The 25,847-nt window shown below is 38.8% G+C and overlaps 1 protein-coding gene across 3 annotated transcripts in view; it reads right to left on the reverse strand.

The window, feature by feature from the left end:
• Nucleotides 1–25,847, reverse strand: part of LOC5574043 (sodium- and chloride-dependent neutral and basic amino acid transporter B(0+)) — a 400,663-nt gene that overhangs the window by 17,868 nt on the left and 356,948 nt on the right. The window contains exon 2 of one of the 3 annotated variants that reach the window (XM_021843078.1): nucleotides 8,200–9,057. The exons of the other annotated variants lie outside the window; for them this stretch is intronic. Within the exon in view, the coding sequence (XP_021698770.1) occupies nucleotides 8,200–8,289 (90 nt within the window). The 5' untranslated portion in view covers nucleotides 8,290–9,057. The remainder of the gene's footprint in view (nucleotides 1–8,199; nucleotides 9,058–25,847) is intronic. 3 annotated transcript variants of the gene reach the window in all.

The raw sequence follows: 25,847 nt of genomic DNA on the forward strand, positions 1-25,847 counted from the left end.
AGCATAACTGCATTTGAAGACTTTATAGTTATTTCTCCGCGATCGACTGGATCAATCGAAGTTGAACAGAAAATCAATGAATAGAACCGTGAAACTTATCAACTTTTCTTTCTCAATGTATATTTATTTCACGTCTCTCATACTGAGGACCTGAGTTTGAAACCCATCCCCGAGATAGTTACTCATGACCTAAAAGTTGTACTGATATCTTCCTTTGGGAGAGAAGTCAATCGTTAGTTTCGATATTATTAATTCATTGACTTTTTATTCTGGGGAGATTCGATCCGAGACAGGTTCATCCCGGTATATAAAGAAGAGGGTTGGTGGTAATTTCAAGGGAAGGAGGGGTTAGATTATATAATAAACAGAGTTTATGTTGCGCTGTTCGTCGTTTCGCTAGTGTTGTCAAATGATGTGCAAGTTCCGAATCGAATTTAAGATGCTAAGGATGTGGTAATTTCATATTCCTTTACAGGTCCAGGGTCTCAGCAGGGGTCATATTAAGGTAAAGAGTCCAGTATCTTTTAATAAAAATTATCAGCTGTCGTTTCTTTACCGCGTCATCTTGGAGGGTGCTGCTGATACCGGTGATCTCATGAATTGTTCTTAGGTGCTCCAAGGTAGAACAGTTTACCAGAAAATGTTCGACAGTATTTTGTGTTTTGTTGTCGCAGCCGGAAGAGGACGACCTGTTCTCTGCGAGCATGTTGGTCTTGCCATGTAGCCGTGGTGTTTTTAATTTTGCGGAGGAACAACTCTCGGTTCCGGTGCCATCCTCCTGACCAAGCGATTCGCAGTCGCTCCTTCAGCCAGGATTTTACGTCATCACGGGGGATCTTTCTTAATAGTGGTGGGCTGTCACGGCCGATGCCAGCTCGCTCATTGCCGGAGATGCCGCAGTGACCGGGGACCCACATGAATGGGCTATCCAAGGCTGCCTGGATTCTCTGTATGTAAGGGTGTCAATTGCTCGCGTTTGCAATTGCAGACAGAACACTGTCTTAGTCAGTGACGACCAGCACCAGGTAGTCGCAGGGCGTCGTGATGGCTACATATATGGCCGCAGCTTCAGCCGAGAAAACGAAGCACTGACCAGGGAAACTGTGATAAATTTCTGCAGTGCGACTATGAATCCCGAGACTGACCCGCTCTGCCAGCTTGGAGCCGTCGGTGTATCGGACCTCGTGCCAATTGAATTTTATGTTCAGTACCTCTCTGAAAGCGGCCTGTACTTCCGTGGGGTTGCACAGTCTCCGGAAATGGATCTTAATGTTTTGGGCTATCTGGGGTCTCTTGGCCGACCAGCTTCTGGGTCCGATTCGGTGGAGCCCGGTCGCCTGAGAAAGCTGAATGTTGGCCACAGCGGTAAGGGCAGAGTTCGCATTCTCTTCGGAGATGCAGGTTTGCCCATCTTCCTTGGTCTTTTCGAGATAGCTGACGGTGCGGTTGCCGAGGGTCAGCGGTTTTATACCTACCGGAAAGATAACACACCGGTTTCTGCGCAAGCTGAGTCAGCAGGAGTGAAAGATAGCAGTCCAAAGATCGGCTGAATGGTGTTGTTGTAGGTCGGCGCCAGTGTTTTCACTAGATTATCCTGTGCGCGGCTGGTAATCTCAATTCCGTTTGGAGGATATGCTACGGATCAAGTTGAGAGATTTCGATCAAGCGCCACTCTCAGAGTCTTCTTTAAGGCGACCTCTTTCCGTTGACGTGTTTGGTGTTTTTGTAGGGCAGTGCAGTGATTTGAGTTGCAGATGTAAGGTCTCAAGCTCTTTACAGGGGCGATGTCAAAACCCATTTGGTGACGGCATTCAATGCCACTTACATCTTCCGATGGAATGAACGGAGATGTTTTCCGGTGTCTAGGAGCAAGATGTCGCCCGCGTATACTAATATATATCAGCCATTCCATGAAAAACCGATCTAGTGGGTCTCTGAATTCCGTGCAAATTTGCAATTTTGTTCCTTATCCGAAATAAGGATACACGTATTTTTGGATTTTTTGATTAGGGTGACCAGAAAAATCGCGATTTTGCAAAATTTTATTTAAAAAAAAAATCATAACTTTTGAACCGTTCGATCGATTTTCAATCTTTTTGGACGAAATGAATGCTAAAGATTTTGACTTTTCAGGAAAAATATAAAATTTCACAAAAATTGTGTTTTTTACATGAAAAAACTTAATAGTTTCCGTTTTTTCGTGTTTTGAAAGCCTCGGGACCAAAGGGGCTATCGCTGTTCTCATTTTTTCTTGAAAGTTCAGAAAATTTTACGTATACTGTCGAATTTTCAGCGATGTATGTTTTTTAGTTTTTTCCGATTTCCAATCTTTTTGTATGGAATGAAAGCTGAAAATCGGTCAAACGGTTCAAAAGTTATATTTTTTTTAAAATAAAAATTTTGCAAAATCGCGATTTTTCTGGTCACCCTATTTCGGAAATGGTCACCCTACCCAGAGGCGCGTCCACGTTCGGAACCATGGGTAGGACCAACGTTGACAAATATTTTGCGCACAGTGAAACTTAGAAAAAAAAGTCTGTGAAGATTTCTTAGTAGCCTGTGCAATTTTGCATTAGGATTCAACGCAAGCAGAGTTAGGAATTTATTAAACAAATTTGACAAAAATAGATCAAACTGCTCATCATTACAAACAGTGAGGTTGTTCTAATTTCCTAGATAACAAATAGAAAAAGACTGCCAAAATTCCGTTAATTTCTGTAGTTTATTTTTCTTTGGTTCAAATCAAATATATGCAACTTTTCGCAGCCGTTTTCGTTTCGGGAGACCACCAGTGGAGAGCCCTTTTACCCAAATTTGGGCTAGTCTTCGGGATGGACTGTTCTGTCGATCCGGTTACTAGGGCGGTTAGGTCCATGATTAAAGTTCGGGGGGTTTGTGCAATTCCGGAGTCAATGTCATATTGGCACTGGGCCCAGTTGGCCCGGTCATAGATCCAGCGAGGTCGCCGAGAGGTTTGGGGGCTGATTGATTTGTAGAGTCTAGGCGGAATCGGGTATTGATCCTTTTCCGGGTATCCGTTGCCACGGACCAAAGGAGTCGACTAGTGATGAGGTAGAGGCAAGAGAAACATCTATGGCCGTCTTTGTCTGCCCGCGGATCCAAAATCGTCAAATTGTTGTTGCATGCGTTGTCGACGACAGCTTCCGGATCTAAGGAACCAACTGGAAGCAATCCTACTCAAGATCCTCAGCCCCATAGTAATACCAAAGGAAACTCTGGTATTATCGGTTCGACTTCTCCATGCTCGGTGGTGCCCATTGACGTCACCAAGTATCACCATGGGGCTGGGGATATTCAGTAGGATTGCTTCCAGTTGGTTCCTTACATCCGAAAGCTTTCCATTTGGGTGGTAGATGGAAATAACCGAAACAGGAAAGGGCCAGAGGAGCCTGACCGCGACCTATATCTCTTGCCTAAGGTGTTGTCCATCGTCGCCGGGGTGGCTCGGTGTATTTCCTGGATAGCTAGGGCAACCGCTTGAAAATCATGGACCAGAACTTCCAAATTGAGCTGGTTGTGGTGAAAACCGTTTATGTTCCACTGGACAGCGAGGGTGGTAGTGCTTTGATGAATAGGACACTTGGAAGGTGGTGAAGCACAGTTTTGCCTCAAGGGTTTATATTACTCCAGATTCCGTTGATAAGTAAATTGTTTCAAACAGAGGCGCGTTTACTAAACCATGGGTAGGACAAACGTTAACACATGTTTTGTGCACAGTGGAGAATAGAAAAATTTATTTATCTAAGATCTAAGACTTTTTTTTGAAAATTCTTCGTGACATTACGACCAGTATTACTGCTCGTATTGTGTATGTGTTTTTTCATGATCTTCTCAAGGAATTTATTCAGAAATTATTTCAGGTATGTTCAGATATTACTCCGGAAAATTCAAGAGGAGAACATTTGTTAGTCTTTTCCAAGGAATCCCATGAGTGTTCCTAGGGAATTTCTCCAAAAATTTTGTTTAGAATCCGTTAAGAATTCAACCTGAATTTTCCCAGGGAGTACCATAAAAAAGGATTTTCTCCTAAGATTATTTCAGAAATCTTCGAAATTTATCCAAAAATGCAATAAAAGTTTTTTTGAGAAAGCCCTAACTACTCCAAGATTTTATCTAATGATTCATTCATCGATTTCCCTGGGACATCCTCCAATATTTCTGGGCAAATTCAATCAATTACTTCTCCAGAAACAGCTCCAGAAATCTATTGGGATTTCCTATGACTTGAACTAAAGATTTCTCTGAAGAACCTTCTGCCATGGCTGGTTTCTTCTACGATTTCTACAGAAATATCTCAACTATTTCTGTAAGGTTTTCTAAAGTCAGTTGAAAAGTTTATTTTAAAAGAATGTCTTCAAGGAAACGCTAAGAAATATTGTTCAGGAATATATTTCTTCTAATAATTCTCAATGGATGTTCCAGAAACTTCTCAAAAATATCTTCAAAAACTAATAACTTTTGCAATTTGTCCCAGAACAGGTACAGGGTTGGGCGTAGATATTTAAAAAAAACCTTCCATTGAATGATTCAGGCATTTATTAATTTTGAAATAACAGCCTATGATCAAAAGAAGTAAAAATATGTTCTGTAAATTTGAGCCAGTGCAATGCAAAGAAGATGTTTTAAAGAAGAAAAATTCAAAAAATAAAAATAAAATTAAAGTATAAAATTATTGCCAATAGTAATGAAGCTAAAAAGGAAAATTTCTTATGAAATTATTAAAAAAAAAAACACTTTAAACCATAACACACCATTGGTGAATCATCAGCTTAGAGTCTTCACGAGGGGATGTGTAGGGTTCACAACTTTGTTCTGAATTAACGGATCGATTAAATCATTATGTTGGAGCACTTATATGGAAACAAATATGACGTCCCGTTACATAATAAAAATCAACAAATTAATAAGCTGATCAGTTGTAGAGCCAGACATTTGAATCCTTAGCATCAATGTTGAAGGAATTTGATTAATTTTTGTTCGAACAATTGGCATCCGACTAAATGGTCGGACACTATTTTATTCAGATATGCCTATGAAACGTGTTCTGCAAACATTTCATCATTTCATCATAATCACCCCTATTCTTGTTTACGTTCGAATGCACTTTCGATCGAATGCATAATCAAGTGGGTCATGGATTCGTGTAAAGGAAAACAATAAACGATTCCATGTAAAGGAAAACAATAAATAACAACAATGGTTGCCACGAGATGAACAGTGCACTGTGATCAAACAACGTACCGTTTTGATTCATATTACGGACACTTAAGGCCTCAGTGAACTATAACTCAGCTTGGGCCATACAAAATAAATCATTCTGTATGATTTTTTAGCGTTATCGAGCGTCGGAAGCCCTTAACTTTTGTATGGTGGGTAAAGAATACGCGTCCGCAACTTGAATAATTTTAAATAAATCAAAACGTGTGACCTTTTCATGATTCTTATTCCGGACGCTCCCTCACTTTTGCCTCATATTCCGGACGCTTTGATTCGAATTACGGACAGCTCATGATAATCATTAATGGAACAGTCAAATCATCAATTGAAATCGTTCAACCACTTAAGAGACGTCTAAGGTAGTTGGGCATTATAAATTTGCATGATATTTATGGAAAAAACCTAATAAAATGAGCCTCAAAAATGAGAACTTTTGGACGACGAAAATTGAAACATTTCGTGTGAAATGTTTCCCATACAAACGAGAGTGTCCGGAATTTGAAGCTGTCCGTAATATGAATCAAAACGGTACATTGTTAGAACTTGGACACGGCTCTTGTGAGCATCAGCTTTGAACAGAATATGAAAAGAACGCGTTCAAATAATATGCTCGAAATCATAATAAATCATTAATCCATTAACGCCCCGTGATCTATTTTGAGATCAGATGCCTCGAACGCCCAGTGATCTATTTTGAGATCAGTAATCTTGTGTGGATTCTTGGGATCCTGTGTGGATTCTAGGAATCCCGTGCGGATTCTGAGAATCCCGTGTGGATTCTGGGATTGAAATATGGATCAGTGTGAATGCTGGAAATTCAGTGTGAATCCTGGAATTACAATGTGGATCATAGGATTCTAGTGTAGATTGTGTTGCTGCATTGTGGATCTCTGGCTTCTAACGTGGATATTGGGTTTCCACTAGGTTTTTTGTATTTTGTGTACATCCTGGGACTGTTCAGATCATACTGTGTCAGTGTGGATCTTGGTATTCCATTGTGGATATTAAAATTCCAGTGTGACTCCTGGTATTCCAGTTTAGATCCTGGGACTGTAACATGGGTCGTGTAATTCTAATGTGAAACCTGAGATTTCAGTGGGGACCTTGGGGTTTCAGTTTCTTGATACTCCAGTATGGATCTTGCGATTTGAGTGTGAATCGCAGGATTGGAACATGGGTCTTTGTTTTCTAATGTGAATGCTGGGATTTCAGTGTGGATTTTAGGATTTCAGTATAGATATTTGAACAACAGTGAGTATTTTGCATTTCCAGTGAAGATCTTTGAAATCCACTGTGGATCCTGGCATATTCAAGTATGGATTTTAGATGTGGATTCTAGGATTTCAATGCGATATGGGGATACCAGTGGATAGTTTGAGTTTCTAGTGTGGATCCTTGGAATCCAGCAAAGATCATGGATTTCCAGTGCAGATTTTGAGATTCTAGATTCTAGATGCTTGTATTCCAGTGAGGATTCTGGCATTCCAGTGGGAATTGTTAGATGGTAACTCAAGGATATACTGTGGGAATACTGTTGGAGTTATGTTGAAAGACAGTGCAAATGTTGTAAAAATTCTGCGGAAATAGTAAGAAAAAATTTATTGTATTTTTTGTATTCTTATAACATTGGGAATCTTCCGAGAATGTTAGGATTCTTGTGAAGGTCCTGTGGAAATCTTATCTTATAACTATATGGAAAACAGTTAGTATTATTGAGAGAATCTCGTAGAAATACTTCGGGAATTTGAATAAGTCTTATTGGTAAGAGTCGTGTGAGAATTCTCACAGAGAATTGTGTAGAAATACTACGGGAATTGTGAACCTTATGGGAATTCCGAGTGTTTTTTTCCATGAGTATCCTGGAAAAAATTCAATTGGGATTCTGTGATATTCTTCGATAATTCTGAGGGAATCCGGTGGGAAACCTTCAAGAGTCTTGAAGAAACAATATGTAAATACTTTGTGAATCCTGTTAAACCCTTAGTGGTTTTTACTACGACAAAAAATTATAATATTCGTGGAATTTTTTATAAGTATGTACCCCGTAACCATCTGATACTAACGAGGCGTAAAAAAGGAGGATAATGCGACTATTGCAGCTCTATGTGTATGAATGTATGTATGTTTGTATGTGCATACGAAAATGTGTTGTACATGTACGTATATCTTCTTGTATGTGCTTCGTACACATGTCACCTTCAGCATCATTTTGTGGTGTTGTTTTCAAATAATTCTTGTTTTGTTCTTTATATTTATGGTAATATGTTATTACCATATACATTATGTTTGTCATAATATCTTGTCACTTTTGAATGCGTCATACCACCTTCAAACATATGCGAAAATAATCAAGAATTTTTATTTTTTCAATGTTTTGCGTACATATGACCCACTATGTACTGTAACAAAATGAGACCGTAGATTTCCATTTAAATGACGGTTTTAGCATTCTCTTATCATATTGCGATACTCCAGAAAGAATCAGGTGATTACTACAAATGTGAAATATTTCGGGCGTTATTGGGTTAAAAAATTCATACGACTATTGAACTGTTATCTAGATCTCGAATAGAGACAGATCGACAGAAGCCTAATTTCTAGTGAAGCTTAAATTTTTCTAACGCTTGAAAGAGAAGTATCTCAATAAAATCGTAATCCATTGAATGAATATTTTTTTATTGCATATTAAACTTATACATACGAAAAATTGAAACCGTCGTTACGCAGAATTGATCAACACAGTAATCGTTCTGGTAGAGCTTATTGTAAATCCACTAGACCGACTTACGTAACATTGTTTGGATGCAGTTGCATTATATCAAACCAAAACATCCGTTAGTACACTGCGACTGAGTTTGCGAGTTGTTATTTTTGTCCAGCTCATCATCTTACGAAGAACACAGCGCACCTAACCGTGAACATTTTCATATATAAAACACGCATATATCTACTAAACCTTACCTTCTTATAGAAACGAAACTGCTCATCGTCTCGGGTGTAGTACAGATAGTCGAGCAGGTATTTGGCATTAGTGGCATCAATTTTCCTCATCGTGTCCGGCTGCGGCGACGGGGGGAAAATTGAAGGCTTTCGCTCAACCGCCAGTCTCGCAAAATTTCAGAATGAACGTGAAATTAACCAAACGACACTTCAATCACTACCTTTTCTTCTCCTTTCACCGTGCTTATTACTCATTGGCCCTCGTTGGCCAACCACGCAGCTGTGACCAGGAAATTGCTACTTCCAAGTCTTCCCAGTTCACTTTCACAGGAGAACCCACCGATTATTTACTGCCTACACTGACTGTTCAGTTTTAATGGCTTTCCGTTCGATCCGATGCACATTGTCACATGGTTAGTCACACTTTCGGAAACCGTGGCTCATTCTCCGCATTGACTCTCCAAGTTGGTGGTTTCTTATCCAAACTCGTAAATTTCGTCATGGCTACAGTCGGTCACAGTTGTCCCCGGAGATGTGGCTTTATTGCACCTTATTCTGACCACACTTGAACTTTGTTTCACTATACCTTCACCCTTAACACTACCGTAACTGGTGCTGTTGCTGCTACTGCGATGTCCAACGGTGCGACCGGGAGGGTAATGCATAATTATCGATTTCAATGCATAATGATAGACCTTTGGTGCCGACCGCGATGCACTACAGCCTTCTTCTAGTGTTTCTCGACAGCTTAGAGCTAATCACTTATTCACACACTGTTGATAATCTTCTACGCCAAGATGTTTGCACTTGCTCAAACGAACCTTCAGTGTTCAATACAAGCTTTGGCTTATGTTTTCACTTTTCACACCTGAGAGGAGGCTACAGGAGGTAGCAACCGGTGAACGCGGAGCGGATGGCAAAGATAAGTGAGCTTTTCGCAGGAAGCTCCAAGGGTATGCGATATTTCGAATGATTTCATCATATACCGAAACGAAATTCCACGGAATCCAATTATTGGCGAAATTTATGTTTTCAGTTTTGTTTCGTTTGGCAAAATTGAAAAACAAAACGTTGAAATTTGTCTTTAACCTTCTGGCTGTCGCGCTGTTGTGCTTTGTACAACAGCTGTGATTTATATGCTTACAACAAGGATAACTATCAACACCAAACCAAAATGTATTCCTCAAGAATTTTCTTTCTCAAAATCATAAATATTTCGAAACAAAGGGTCTTCAGTAAAGTTGTTCTAGAGGTAGAGCGCTGTTTAATAGTACTTCATTTAATTCGGAATTTGATCCCTAGGTGGTACAAGTGTGCTTGAGGCGTTTACTGTTGTTTTGCAGATATCTCAGGAGCCTGTCAATTTAGGAAGATGGCGTTGTCGACAAAATTGTTCAGTAACTCAATGGCTATCATTGTTTGGGAAAGTTGATTTGCCACTAGGCGGCGCTAGTGAAGAGGAATCTTTTGTTTTGCAGATATCTCATGAGCGTCTTTGGCAAAGTTGTTCAGTAGCTCAAGGGCTATCATTATTCTAGCCAAGAGATTCAAGAATTTGCCACTAGGTGGCGTTAGTGAGCATATTTTTTTTTTATTGCGAATATCTCAGGATCCTTACTATTAACCTTTCGGTCGTCACGCGGATTTTTGAAACGCGAGTAGTCGCGCGTTGTACTTGGTACAACACCCTTGGTTTTGCGAATATCCCAGGATTCTTACCACTTAGAAAGATGACGTCTTCGGCAAAATTGTTCAGTAGCTCAAGGATTATCATTATTTTAGCCAAGCATTTCGAGATTTTGCCACTAGGCGGCGCTAGTGAGTATGAAACTTGTGTTTCGCAGATCTCAGGATCCTGACCACTTAGAAAGTTGGCGTCTTCGGCAAAGTTGTTCGGAAACTCAAAGACTAGCATTGTTTGAGCTAGTTGATTCAAACTGTTGCAGGTGAGCATAAAACATTTGTTTCACAATTATCTCAGGAGCTTGATCACTTAGAAAGTTGGCGTCTTCGGCAGAGTTGTTCAGGAGCTCAAATTATTTCTTTGTGTAGTTCTTAAGGATCCAGATTTTGCAAAATAATGATAGTACCTGAGCTTCTGAACAACTTTGCCGAAGGTGCCTGTCCAAAAAATCAAGATCCTGCAGTATCCGCAAAACAAAAATTTCATGCTCATTAGCGCCGCCTGAAGGCAAAATATCCTATTTCTTGGCTCAAATAATGATAGCCCTTGAGCTACTGAACTACTTTGCCCAAGGCACTATCTTTCTAAGTGGTCAGGCTCCTGAGATATCTGCAAACAAAAGTTTCATGCTCACTAGCGCCGCCTAGTGGCAAAATTTTGAATCAACTAGCTCGAACAATGATAGTCCCTAACTTACTTAACAACTTTGCCGAAGACGCCATCCTTTTAAATGGTCGGGATCCTAAAATATCTGCAAAACAAAAGTAAAACTTCCATGCCCACTAGTGCCACCTAGCGGTCAAATTCTGAATTAAATTGGGTACCATAAGACAGCGCTTCACCTCCAGAACAACTTTACTAAAGATCCCGAGTTTCTATATTATCTGGAATTTCAGATATACCAATTTCAAACTGTGGTTTGCTCGAACCGTATATAGTGCGTTCATTGTTATGCGACTTCCATGTACATTTGTTGATTTTACCGTATTATAAAGGGCCATACTTTAAATATAACCTGTCGAGTATTGTTCTTAAGAAGATTCTTGAGGAATACATTTTGGTTTGGTGTCGATAGATATGTTTGTTGCAAAATTATAGCATATAAATCACAACTGTTTTACAAAGTACAACAGCGCGACAGCCCGAAGGTTAAGAAAGATGGGGTCTTCGACAAAGTTGTCCAGTAGCACAACTGCTACCATTATTTCAGTCAATCTCCAATTTCAAGGCCTAAATAAAGATTTTGAGCTACTGAACAATTCTGCCGGAGGAGTCATTTTTCTAAGCGATCGGGCTGCTGAGATATTTGCAAAACAAATGTTTCATGCTCATTGGCGTTACCTGGTGGCAACATTTAGAATCAACTAGCTTGGACAAAGATTGTCGTTGGCTATTAAACAACTTTGCTAAAGACGCTATTCTTATAAGTGGTCAGGTTTCTGAGATACATGCAAAAACAAATTTTTCATGCACATAAGCGCCGCCTGGTGGAAAAATTAAACAACTTTGTCAAAGACGCCATCTTTCTAAGTGATCAGGCTCCTAAGATATCTATAATATGAATGTTTTATGCTGACTAGCGCTTTTGAAATCAACTGCCTCTAACAAAGATAGTTCTTGAGCTACTGAACAACTTTGCCGAAAACTACATCTTTGTAAGTGATCAGGCTTCTAGGATATCTGCAAAACAAAACATTCATGCACATAAGCGCTGCCTGGTGGCGGAAAACCAAGGATGTTGTACAAAGTACAACGCGCCACTATTCACGTTACAAAAATGTCTGCTACGTTTAAATGCATGAAATTTCACGATGATGAATCCCATTTTTTTGCTTATTTACCATTGGAGACACACAAGAAAACAAACAAGAACGCCGGGTTTACACGACTATAGCTGAATATTGTGCTAAAAATAATGTACATGAATGGATCTACGACTTGTCATTTCATGTGCATTATTTATGATTGAAGCCGCAACGTTCTTTGAGACTTCTGATTGGTTTGATAAACAATGTTGTTAAGAATTATTCCAATACGCTCACACCTTCTCCTTTGGTGTGAAAAGAGAGAAAGAAGTGATTTCTCTCTTTTCTAGAATTTCGTTGGTTGGAGAAAAAATGGTATCACAAATTATTCTTATGCGGTCACATATGCACCTAGTGTACTTTACTCTTATCTCCCTTTTTAACTATTTCGTCCGCACTATTGGCAGCATTATTCAGGCCAGGCAGCAGAGCTGCCAGATGATTTGATAAAAAATCTATATCCACCAAGTTAGAAAATCTGTGTCCCATACAAACAAATCCGTGTCCATACAAAAAATGATGACAGAAAATCTGTGTTCCATACGAATTGAATCTGCATCAGAATATAAATATCTACGTAATACAGATAAATTTGTATATGTGGAAGCCCTGGCAGGCAGTAATGTTTGTGAACGAAACGGCCAGCAAGTTAAAGACTTAGGCCAAGTAGGACCACCTTATTCTGGCTACAGAGTATTTACAATGCACACACCTTGCGTTCTTGCATCTTGGAAGTGAAATTGCAAACGAGAATGCTCGGTTTACACGATGATACGTTGATCATTCTGCCAAACATAATGCACAATTATGGATCGTACGCTTGGTCATTTCATGTACATTGTTTATGCTATATTTTTCAGCATGTAATCATGGAAACCGAGTGGTTTCGCTTGTGGAATTTTTTGAGAGAGGATGTTTTCAATATTAAGGATTTTGTTGGCAATGTTGGATAGAATAACACAGCCACTCTATTCACAGTCTGGCGAATAGAAAATTCCAAGAACTGAAAACGTGATAATCTCACTCAAATTGCTGGCAAATGAGTAATAAGTTTAAGCCTTCAAATGGTCGGTGTTCAGACAGACTGGACCAAGTGTTTTTTTAATGGTTCTAGGAAAACGTCCCCCAGGCATGCGGAATATCAAAATATTTGTGTTATTTACTGTAATAATGAAACTTATCTATTCGATGATACATCTGTACCAAAATAGCATTGGAAAAATCAGATTCGATGGAATCCTTAACGTATCTTTAGAACGCCAAAATACCGTCTAGTCCGCTCTGTCTGAACACCGACCAAATGATCTTCTTGTTTGGACAATGACAAAATTGTATGTTTTCTTAATTAAACTATGAGTTTCATTAAGGTCAAATCGTTGTTGTTTTCCCCCTATGGGCAAATTACCCCCATTTCCGCTATGTGTGTTTATAGAAAAGTGTTCAATCACATTCCGATTTTTGACACGAATGAAATTACGGCTCATGTCTAAACGCTTAAATCAGGTTATTTCTCGACATCTGAGAGAATATGGAATGCAGCCATATATTCGTTTCTTCGTCAATGCACAAACTACCGTTGAAAAAATCATGGCGGGAGCTACACAGATTTCAAGACAAGACAACTTACACCGTCTTCAGCCAAAAGCTGTACAGACTGAACGATCACTTACATTAGGTAACGAAAACCATAAAAAACCAGTAACCCAAAATAGAATTTCTCGTTTGATGAATAGTTTCCTGTGACTGGAATGGGAGTCGAACTAATGCTTCATGGCACTTACAATACGCCTGAACGACTGACGTCGCTAACCGCAAGGCAACGAAGCACGCAAAATCTTTCAAATCTTATTGTTATTTTTTTTATTAACTTCGAGGATTACTTTTTCGTTTTACTGGAAATATATTTCACTGACTGCTAATCGGAGTTTCTGTCGAAAGCTTCTGAACTAATTGATTTTGTGTTAGATTTTGACAAAATAAATTTTTCTTAGTAAAGGTCTAACATTATCTGTGATGAATACAGATGTGACTTTTAGGTGTTCTTGCTGGGGAAAGCTATTATAGTTTCTTACTTGAGCTTGAAAATAGTTATTTATGTAACAAGTTGCAAAATGATGATTTTTTCAGCACGAGTCGTACAATTATCCAACGAGGCTCGCCGAGTTGGATAAATACGACGAGTATGATTTTTGGGGATATTTCAAGAATATCCACATGGCCATCCATGCGTTGTAGCAACTCAGTGTTTCTCAATCAGGTAGGCTGTGGAATGACTGTCACAAATTTTCACACTTTCATTGCTGATTCTACTTTTAAAGACAGACCAGGTAAGGACGCCCCGCTTAGAATTTTCAACCATATTGTATATGCTGAATTGCCAAGATTAAAAGAACCGTCCCATAACGCTCCCGTCCTTTTATATAGTGAATCCATAAATCCTCTACTTCCGCAAGACTCAGAATCCCCACGGTCAACCAGCTTCTGATTCTAAGAATCCGATTTAATTCGGTTCGTCAAATGGATGAAGAATCAACTTAAGTTCTGATTCTACACCCATTTGACGAACCGAATTGAATCGAATTCGGATCCTAGAATCAGAAATGGTTTGAGAAAATCACAGCATTTCAATAAATGACGTATGGAGGTGATCCGACGCCGATTCGGTATTTTCCAAAACAGAACTGAAAAGTGCTACTTTTCGATACTGTTATCAGTGCTGAAAAGTAACACTTTGTTTGTATCGGTAGGAAAAGTAGGCTGTTATGTAGGTCATTTCCTTGATAAAAAGTAAGCCGATACGCAATCGAATTGCAAAAAAAAAAATAACAATGCTTTGTCATAATACTGATGATTTTGATCTTGTGAGAATAACGTGCAGAGTTCTGCAATGGTTTGGACTAGAAACATGGGAAGTAAAATTTTGTGAATTTTGTTTGTTGTAGGCGAAGTATATATAAAAGATTAATAGGTTTGATTCCCGATATAGCTTATGTTGCGAAATGAAGGTAATGTTTTTTATTAAAAGCCATATAGTGATGGATTAATGATGATTTTTTCAAAGCCATTTGTGGAAAACCGGCAATACAAAAAATTGAAAGTATATTCTGAGGAACAAACTCCAAATTTCGTTTACTTCTGAAAAATTGCACGCCATATCTACCGTTTTGATTCATATTACGGACAGCTTCAAATTTCAGACACTCTACTTTGTATGGGAAACATTTCACACAAAATGTTTCAATTTTTGCCGTGTTCAAAAGTTCTCAATTTTGAGGCTCGTTTTAGTAAGCTTTTTCCATAAATATCTTTGAAAAATTTGTAATGCCCAACTACCTTAGATGTTTCTTTAGTGGTTTGACGATTTCAATTGATGAAACAGTCAATCATTAACGATTATCATGAGCTGTCCGGAATTCGAATCAAAGTGTCCGGAATATGAGGCAAAAGTGAGGAAGCGTCCGGAATAAGAATCATGAATAGGCCACACATTTTGATTTATTTAAAATTATTCAAGTTGCGGAAGCGTATTCTTAACCCACCATTCGAAAGTTAAGGGCTTCCGACGCTCGATAATGCTAAGAAATCATACAGAATGATTTATTTGGTATGCTTTATGCTGGGTTATACTTAACTGAGGCTTTAAGTGTCCGTAATATGAATCAAAACGGTATAGGATTTAGGGGCCTTCCTTAACCGAGTGGATAGAGTCCGCGGCCACAAAGCAAAGCCTGGGTGTCTGGGTTCGATTGCCGGTCGGTCCAGGATCTTTTCGTAATGGAAATGTTCTTGACTTCCCTGGGCAGAGAGTATCAGCGTGCCTGCCACACTATATACGAATGCGAAAATGGAAAATTTTGCAAAAAAACGCTCTCAGTTAATAACTGTGCAAGTGCTCATTGAACACTAAGCAGGCTCTGTCCCAGTGAGGACGTAATGCCAAGAAGAAGACGAAGATCTATTGGATTTTGTATCGAGTTTCACAAAACATTCTTATATTACGTTCAGCATGAAATTCTGCTTATCATTCCATACTGATGTGAAAAAAATCCATATCGCATACCCCCAGGGAACTCCATTTGTTTGTTCAAAGGGCTTTTCCTTTTTTTTGTTTCTATCGAAGAGTGGCCTCGCCAAACACGATGAAGCGTGCAAGGCGTGCAGAATTCGTTTGCAGAAAAAAAATTGCGCAACATAACATAATTGGAAGCGCGCCAGTTAGCGAGACAGTGTCGATGAACGAGTTGAGTGAAAAATTATGAATCAACCGAAAACATCAACACCATAGTGATTGAGGTTACTCGAGCAGCCAGAGGAAAAGAAGGATTCGATGGTTGCCGGTTTACGCCGGGCGGGCGAGCGAAGTGTTGTTATTGCGTTGCTGCCGGGTCACGCAACAGCCCGCGAATGAAAGGGAAATCTGGATGATGTTTTGCTAACCACGAAAGGTGAAGATTTAGTTATTGCATGCGACGATTGTTGTAATTATGCAATTTTAATTTGATTGTTATCCGGGGAAGGCGAATTGCTTCTTCTTCTTCTTACGTCCTCACTGGGACAGAGCCTGCTTCTCAGCTTAGTGTTCAATTAGCGCTTCCACAGTTATTAACTGAGAGCTCTCTTTGCCAATCTGTAACAACTCTGTTACAATCCACTGGTTGGGGAGGGTCTCCTCAGAGGTTTCCAACAAAAGTCTCCAAATAAATATCTCCTGAGGCTTAATCATAAAACTTTACAAAAGTCACACACACACTTCATTGGTGTTTTCCCATACGTCTTCGTAGAGGTCAGTACAGGGGCTTCTGCAAAAGTCAGTATAGAAGTCTGCACCCTAGTAAATTTTTTGGGTTTGTCAGTTATAAATCCGAAAACATGTATGAAAACGGCTGTGTAAAAAAAATCCGTGCAAAGAGAGAAACAAGTGTATTACTTTAGCACACAAGTCTCTACAAAAATCTCCGCAAATATCTGCAGCCTATTGTAGCAGAAATGGCACGGTAAATGGCTGGGCATGGCGTACCATTGTGGTATCTCGTGTACCTGCAGGAATATAATAGACACCTTTGTGCGGTCCTTGGCCTCTTGCCCAGCAACTCCTATCCCTACCTCCTCGTGGTGCTGGCCGGAGTACGAGCAACCTTGGGGAAGATCGAGTAACCAACCCCGGTGGGAACTTTGGTCGTATGCTGACAGGGAAGGGTGGGTTTGCTTTCGCTTTTGCTTCTGCAAACCTGGAGCGTCTGTACTCCTTGTCAGGAGCGGCTCACAACAGCGTCTGTTTCCCATGTCAGGGGCGGCTGATCATCTTCCGAGTGCAAGAGAAGGACTCTTAGATAAACTGCGCACTATGGTCCTCCAAACATTTAGGAGGAATGGTCCTCCGGAAATCTAGGGGGTTGGTGTCAGGCCGTGCAAGCCAACCGTAAAAACACATCAGCACAGGAACGTCAACGAGAGAATACGGACCGGAACAATCGGCAAAGACCTCTACGACGGAAATGGACTTGCGATTGGAAAGCTCAGTACGTGGAACTGCAAATCCCTCAACTGCGACAACAGGAAGTCGCAAATGCGCTGGAAGGATACGCTGGGCAGGGCATGTTGCAAGAATACCGGACAACAAAAACCTGTAAAGATGGTGTTCGCTACGAATCCGGTCGGAAAAAGAAGACGTGGGGCGCAGCGAGCTAGATGGATTGATCAGGTGCACCAGGACCTGGAGAGCGTGGGTCGCAGTCGAGGATGGAGAGAAGCGGCCGTGTGAATTGGCGAAATATTGTTGGCGAGGTTTTATCAAGATAATTGATGTAAAGCCGAATAAATAAATAAATAAATGCAGCAGAAATTACCTAAGATTTTGATCATTACTGTTACATAACTTTTCCAGAAAGAAAACCAAACAAAAACATGTTTTACTATCAATTCGTTTGAGACAGAGTTGATATCTCGTTGTTTTTTACATAAATGATACATTTTGAGCACTTTGGCTTTGCTCCACCACTATCATCAATGCACAGTGGTCCAGGAATCAGTTTTACGCGGAAAGGTGCATTTTGAGCTTTAGAATGAAACATTAGACGAAAACGGTCTTCTATAAAGTTGTTTGTATTAGTAAGGTCCTTTGTTTGGTGTTTTTGAAAATTAGGGTGGACCATATTTTTAAAGAAATTGTGTAACTCACTTTCTTATTTGTAGAAATTATATTATACATGTTTCAGCAAAGTTGTAGACTATTCAATTTCAAGTAACCTTGCCAAAAAAAGTTTAGACCGATTTGGAGCTTTTTTCCTACGGTGACATAGGGTGGTCCAAATTGAACTGGTTTTCTGGCTCTAGAATTTTCAATTCAAATTTCTCATCAAAGTAGTCTATGAAACACTTTCAGGAGCTTTGAAAAATGCGCAATTTGGTGACTGAAGAAACTCGCTATCTCCTTCCGTTTGGGAGTTATTGTTGTTTTTCTCTCAATAACAAGCCTACTTTGATTGTGAATATCTCTGATTGGGGCAAATATAAAAAGTTTCTTTTGACGGCATTCAAAAGACAAAATAAAATTGTATATTATATCAGAATTTTACAGATGTATTATTTTTGTAACTCTAATGAAGGTTTTTGAAAAACAAAGGATTTTATGCAGAAAACCTTTTATAACTTTTGAACTAAAATATATATCAACAATCTTTTTGCATAGGAGGGTCTCGTAGCCTCGAGGTTACGCTTTCGCTTCGTAAGCGGAAGGTCATGGGTTCGATTCTCAATCCCCCCACACAAAAACTCCGTCCGGCCACCAGAAGGCACCGTGCGAAGGACTGTCTATTGGAGAACATCCTTCGTCAGTATCGGATGGTGACTGAGTCACACTGACCCTCTTTGTAGGCTGTTGCCTCACACGACACATATACATGGCAAAATGAACCACCGCACACCAATGGACTTCGATATGGATATGGATTGGACCAACGGCAGCACTCTCCTCTAAAAGCTCGGTATGAGAGAAATAGCAATAAGAACTAGGATATAAATAGATTCTGTATATATGAACCTTGGCATAGTAGTGGCCAAGTGCACGGAGTGCCTAACTATCTTTCTTATTTCAGATTTCTCGCCAAAGCGGTGTATGAACGACTTTAAGAACTTAACAAAACGCAAATTTTCATGCAAAAAGATTGTTGATATCCATTTTAGTTCAAAAGTTATTAAAGATTTTGTGATACAGTATTTTTGTTTTTCAAGACGTTTTATTAGAGTTACAAAAAAAACACATCTGTAATTTTTTGATATTATAAACAATTTTATTTTTTCTTTTGAATGCCGTCAAAAGATATTTGTTATATTTGCCCCAATCAGAGATAATCTCAATCAAAGTAGGCATGTTTTTGAGAGAAAAAACAACAATAACTCCCAAACGGAAGGAGATAGCGAGTTTCTTCACCCACCAAATTGCGCATTTTTTAAAGCTCTAAAAGTGGTTCATAGACTACTTTGACGAGAAATTAGAATTGAAAACTCTAGAGCCAGAAAACCAGTTTAGTTCGGACCACCCTATGTCACCGTAGGAAAAAAGCTCTAAATCGGTCAATTTAAGAGATAAAAAAACTATTTTAGGCAAAGTTGCTTGAAGTTGAATGGTCTACAACTTTGCTGAAGCATGTATAATATAATTTCTACAAATAAGAAAGTTAGTTACACAATTTCTATGAAAATGTGGTCCACCCCAATTTTCAAAAACACCATACTACTAATACAAACAACTTTGTAGAAGACCGTTTTCGTCTAATGTTTCATTCTAAAGCTCAAAATGCATCTTTCCGAATAAAACTGATTCCTGGACCATAGTGCAATGATGGAAAAACATCGTTTTGACGAAACAACTAAGGGAAGAAGCTTAGTGCTACTGTGTATCATAAATATGTACAAAGCTTTACCAACAACAATTTAAATTCGAAAACAGTTTTCCGGAAAGCTGTAACACCCAATGGTACACATGTTTCAATCAGTTTAGGGTGGAGATTTCTCGGAAAATATCGCTTTGTGTTCACCAGTCAGCCAGTACTAGGAAAGGTAGCGTTCTGCATTTGGCACCGATGCCATATACCTATGACAAGCTGGTTCGAATGAGTTGGAATGCTCGGGATTGGTTTTGTTCGCATGGGGATTTGTTTTTGCAATTGAAGCAAATGCTAAGTAAAACTGATGAAGGGACGGGAAATATCGGTGGCTCATATTTTCAATGTAGTGTGGTATCTATTTGGTACTTTAAAATCAATTCTTACTGAAAACTTCTATAAGCTTACAAATTTCAGCTATGCTATAAAATTAGTAAACAGGTACAATCAACCTTCCTTAGCCGAGTGGTTAGAGTCCGCGGCTATAAAGCAAAACCATGCTGAGGGTGTCTGGGTTAGATTCCCGGTCGGTCCAGGATCTTTTCCTAATAGAAATATTCTTGACTTTCCTGGGCATGAAGCTCTCAGTTTATAACTCTGGAAGTGCTCAAAAAGTTGAGAAGCAGGCTCTGTCCCAGTAAGGACGTAATGGCAAAATAGAAGTAGAAGAAGTATTATCAAGATCTTTTATGGAATGTGTTATTAACATAGCACGCATAAGATTTTTTTGAAAACTACGTATTCACTTTCATTTATTCGGTTGACACCTAAATGCACACAATTTATCTTGGAAATTTTAGCGCGTGCCTCATGGAAACTGGATCGTCTGCACAATATCCACAGATTTTATCTGATCTCAATAAACCAGATTCGCAACTCTGTTCGTCGCTGCAACAGAAAATTAGTTTCCAATCCCAATTCACTCTTCCAAACAATAGACGAATTCCCACATCCGATTGGAAGGCAGAGAGGAACAATCCACCTCTTGGAAGCAGGGCCACAGTAATAAAACACAATTTTCCACACAATTAACGTCAGTGTTACAGTACGGGTACACCGAAGTCGTGTACCTGGCTGATGATCATGATGATAATTAAATTTAATAAATTTATTTTGAGAAACGATGTGGCCTCACGACCACGCATCGAGCCGAAGCTTACAGTAAGGCTCAGTTGGTCTTTTTCGCTGCAGATTCAGTCATCAGTAGCGTCAAGCTAAAATGCCAACCGTGGAGGTGGATAGTCATGGGTCTTACCAATTTTACTGCCTACTTGTGGTCGATGAAACGCCTAATGCTTCCAAGAACGACCAAGGTGGAATGCATTCACGCAGTTCGATAAATATTCCTACGATGATGTCAACTTGAAGTTGATTGGATTAAATGTACGCCTGTTCATATAATTTCAAGTTGTTTCAACGATAGTAAGAAGTTTGTGTTCTTTAACAAAAAATTTACATTGAAATGAGGACTATTAATTTTGCGTATGCTATATATTTTGTATTTGTCAATGAAATTGCAATCGGTGTTGTGTACATCGTTTGATTGTACGATGTTGTGATAATAAAAAAGACACAAACAAAAATAAATTTCACAAGAATGAGGCACAACGTTTAGAACGGTCAAGAATGGGAAATATTTCCGATTCGGGTAAATGGATTTCGAGTTTTTATTTTGGAACGATACTCATAGTTTGCACATATCTACAATTTGCATTTCACTGCGCAAAAATGTAGTTAGACGCAATCGAAAAGCATACGAAAAATACTATCCAAGTCTACCTTCAGCAAGCAGTTTTAAATTCCCACGCCCTAACCATCGAGAAGACCGTATTAAATGGTGCAAAATCGTACATCACCTACATAGCTGCATTGCCGGGCAAGCCTTTTCTGATTTATCACCTTCGCGGAAGGCAATCGTAAAATTCGACACAGCAGTTTGCTGGCAGTCCAGTTTCGTTGCACAGCTTAGCCACGAAGACACGGTAGGTCATCTTAAGTGTGTAATAGGAAATGATGTGGGCCAAAAGAAGGCGTCTGTTGAAGCAGCAATAATTAGCAACGGCCAGTTGATCTACCGAGAGAAGGTGTTGAACCGTGGTTGCTTTTGTGGCCTTGAAAAGGGGGTTTCTCACCTGTCTTAAAACTGAACGATCGATAGCGAACGGTTGTTGGGTACGCATCGGAACGATCGAATTCGAAATTCTCATCAGTATTGCTCAGTTCATCGTATCGTAGGAGAAGTGCGGGTCAGTTTTTATGCATCCTGATCTGTTGTTGCTTGAAGTTTGCTATTGGATATTGAATGAAACGTAAAACGTAAAAAGTGAGAGTGTACGATAATGATGAGAAGTTAATGAATGCTGATGGCTTTAAATTCACCATTATCACTGAACATTTAAATGAGTCAATATATTAGAGAAATTTAAAGAGCTGTTAGGATCATTGAACTGAAAGCGATAATAGCAATTGAGTGAATAATGAGGAACATGTTGGCAATGACATCGTGGTCGTACAATATGTTGTAATGTGGATCACATCAAAAACTGTATCACGATTCAATTCATTGCCCAAGGTGATGGTTGAAATGAAACATTTACTCAGCGTCACCTATTTCTTAAGGGGCCTTCCTTAGCCGAGTAATTATAGAGTTCGCGGCTACAAAGGAAACCCATGCTGAAGGTGTCTGGGTTCAATTTCCGGTCGGTTCAGGATCTTTTCGTCATGGACATTTTCTTGATTTTCCTGGGCATAAAGTATCATCGTACCTGCCACACGATAGATGAATGCAAAAATGGCAACTTTGGCAAAGAAAGCTCTCAGTTAATAACTGTGGAAGTGCTCATTGAACACTAAGCTGAGAAGCAGACTCTGTCCCAGTGAGGTGATTGAGAATGCTTTCGAAATCCTAAGTATATTGTGTTTCAATTGGATGAGTGAGTCCTTTTGGGTTGAAATTGTCAGTTCAGTCTACTGAATTAATAAAAAAACAACTATATGTTTTCGTTATCCGACGTTTCGGTCCTTATTGGACCTTTTGCAAGGATTCTGTAATGTTAATTTATTTAGAAATGTTTATAAATGTTTTATATAGTGATTTACCGAAAGTTTTGTTGTTTTATCGTAAAACTGTTTGTTTAAACTTTCAATCGTCATTTAGGATTGGCTATTTGAATTTGTAGTTGTTTTCTGCTGCATGGTCAACTAATGCCGTTTTCTCTCGAATCTCCATAACTGCTGCGTCTGCATTCGTGTATCCTGGTCACAACGGCATTAGTTGACCATGCAGCAGAAAACATCCACAAATTTAAACTAGACGAATTAAAAATTATAAACAGAGCGAGCAGGTCAGCCAAACTACCAATACTTGAAAGCTGTCACATAAGACTTAAAGTCTAACACTTTGTAATTTTTTGACTCGTTAGAATTTTGGTTCACTCTGACTGAACTAAAGTCCACCGTTCAGTGATTTGATTCACTCTGACTGAACAATTTCTAGGAAAATAATAATCATTTAATACTTGCATGGTCAAACTGGGTGCATATCTCTCAGATAAACAGATTATCAATATCCTTCGACATCAGTATATTAAATTCTTCAATAATCCATGTTTTCAATCCCAAATTCAGTGGCATTACTATAGCTTTAAAATTAAAGTTTTGCAGGGTCAGGACATTGAAGACCATAAATATGCGTTCAGTCAGAGTGGATCAAGTGATTACCGGCCAAAATATACTGGTTCAACAAACAGGTTCTAGGACATTCCATACAGACACCGTAGAACACCACCAAAAATTTCTATCGGACTCTAAAAACGACCCAAAAAAATGCAATAATCAATCAGTTTATTGATTTTTGATTCTTGGTCCGCTCTGTCTGCACATAAATTGTTGCAATTTCTGACCACCCATCCAAGTATAGTAAATTAGCATTAGCATTAGCATTAAGCATTTCGCACAAATTCGTAGGTGCTACAGTCCTAGACTATTGTATGAGGGTTGCCTCCTTCCCGTCCGTTACCAAAGTCAGAGATTTGTGACTTACCCAGACAACCAAAATGTACGTATAACAAAATCAACTAGAGGCTTTGTACGTGCAACATTTCACTTATAAGATGACGCGAAAAGGCCTTCTACGTACAAAAGTGAAGGCGATATACGTGCATATATTATGTGATGAATAATAGCACACAATGCGAGTTTGTAAATTTTTTACCGAACTAACCTGAAATCTTATGCGACTTAACGTATGATAACAAATGTTGATTTGACAGCTGCTACGGATTGATTCGACTTACTTTGTACGAGTGTACGGAACGAAACAAAATGGACAAATGAAATCAGAAAAAAGCGTTTAATGCGAGGAAACTTATCAATCTGACGATTTATCCAACGTGTTTTGCGGGTTTGATGTCATTTGTATGAATAAACGAGTTATTAAGTGAACTTTGATGCGACTTCTGGTTGTCTGGATATCTTTAACTCCTAGACAAGATTTACGCATCCTCCAACAGTCGAGAGCTGTCCTAGCCACGTTCTAGCGAATGCTGAGAAATAGGAAGGAATGATGAAATGAACACCAACTTAACACACCAGTCGTCGCGCTGTTGTATGTTGTACAACACGTGTGAAAAAAGCTCGCTTTTCGCTCACAACAGCAGCGTGGTGGTTCTGACGGTGGCGAGAACTCTACAACCTCTCATAGGCGCTACGGGATATTGTGGAATTATCGGGACGGGAAAGGCCATGGGATACGTTTAGTAAACGATCTGGCAAGTGTATACCCAGTAAACACAAGATCGTATATAATAAGATATAAAAGCACAAATGTGGAGGCGATATACGTACATTTTGCATGCATCCTAATGGCGAATGTATGTATATCGCATCCACTTTTGTACTCTCATGCCTTATCGTATACGATTTTGTGTTTGTTGGATAATAATTGGATATTTCCAACAGATTGGAACAAACTCACCGAATTTCGCCATATAAACTACTCAGCAAATCATGGTTTAATCCACAGGAAAACAAGACCTTCTGCGTACTGTCCAGAACACCACTGGAATAAAAAAAAACACTGAGTCGTTGTTGCGAGCACCATCACAAAGTGCTGTTCCAAAACATATAGCAAAAATCAGCGATTGGAGACACAAAACAAGGGCACTTTTTACTTCCAAAACAGTAAAGTCTAAACCGTAATAAATATAAGGTACCCCGGGGCAAGTGAGAATACGGGGTAAGTGGGGCGTTTCGTCATAGCTCACTTAGGATCTCTCTTAGTCTTGCATTGACTCACAAAATTTTAAATGTGTTATAAATCGAATTTCCATCTTTAAGCTACAATTTTAAGTATTATTACAAGCTGTTAACGATAAACCAGTATTTTGTTTTCATTTCATATGAAATTTTCGATGGTCTATCTTATCCCAAAATATGTTTGTACCCGGGGTAAGTGGGACCTATCAAAACAAAAACCAGAATCTAAACTTTTCGTATACGTTTCATACATTTTCCTAGAGAGTAACACTAAAACATTCAAACAAACGATTTTTATCAAAAAAGATCAATCTCAAATTACGTTATTGCATGAGAGAGAGAAGAAATGTGTTTATTCTTAATTTTTTTAATTTATTTTTTATTTTTGAAAAACGACTTCAAAATTTGAACAAACACAAAGATAAAATTTGAAATGCATCATGAGAACGATTACTTTTCAATTTTTTTTGAACTTTATTCGTTATTTAAACCAAATTAAGAAGTGATGGAAAACAATTCCACCCCATTAAGTGATTTTCTGCCATGCATATGTATAAATAATACGAAAACATATTTATAATTTTGTCAATTTTTGAGTGTTTATGTGCTACAATTTAACTAACAACTTATAAATGATATATTTTGAACATCCTCTTTACGCTTATATTGAGGAATTTTCAGTTAATATTAAAGATGAGGTGACATACTATTAAATAGAGGTTTTCTTCCTAAAACGTTACGTATTTTATGGTTGATCCCTTATGTTCATCAAATATGAACTTAAAATTAAAAATCAATGATTTATCAATCCTTTTGTTGTAATGGTTGACTTATTGATGTGGATTGACGTATGAAACTGGATGTGTCCCACTTGCCCCGTTTAGCGAGGTAACTGCGTCCAATAACTCATTCTAAAACTTTCTTCCAAGGTTTTCACAGTTTCGAAATTATTCGATCAGTTTCATGCACACACCAGCAAATATGTTGCCAAAATGTGATTGTGTTGTTGGATTTGAAAAATATTGACATTTAAAAATTTTA

This window comes from Aedes aegypti, chromosome 2 (assembly GCF_002204515.2).
Source record: "Aedes aegypti strain LVP_AGWG chromosome 2, AaegL5.0 Primary Assembly, whole genome shotgun sequence".
NCBI lineage: Eukaryota > Metazoa > Arthropoda > Insecta > Diptera > Culicidae > Aedes > Aedes aegypti.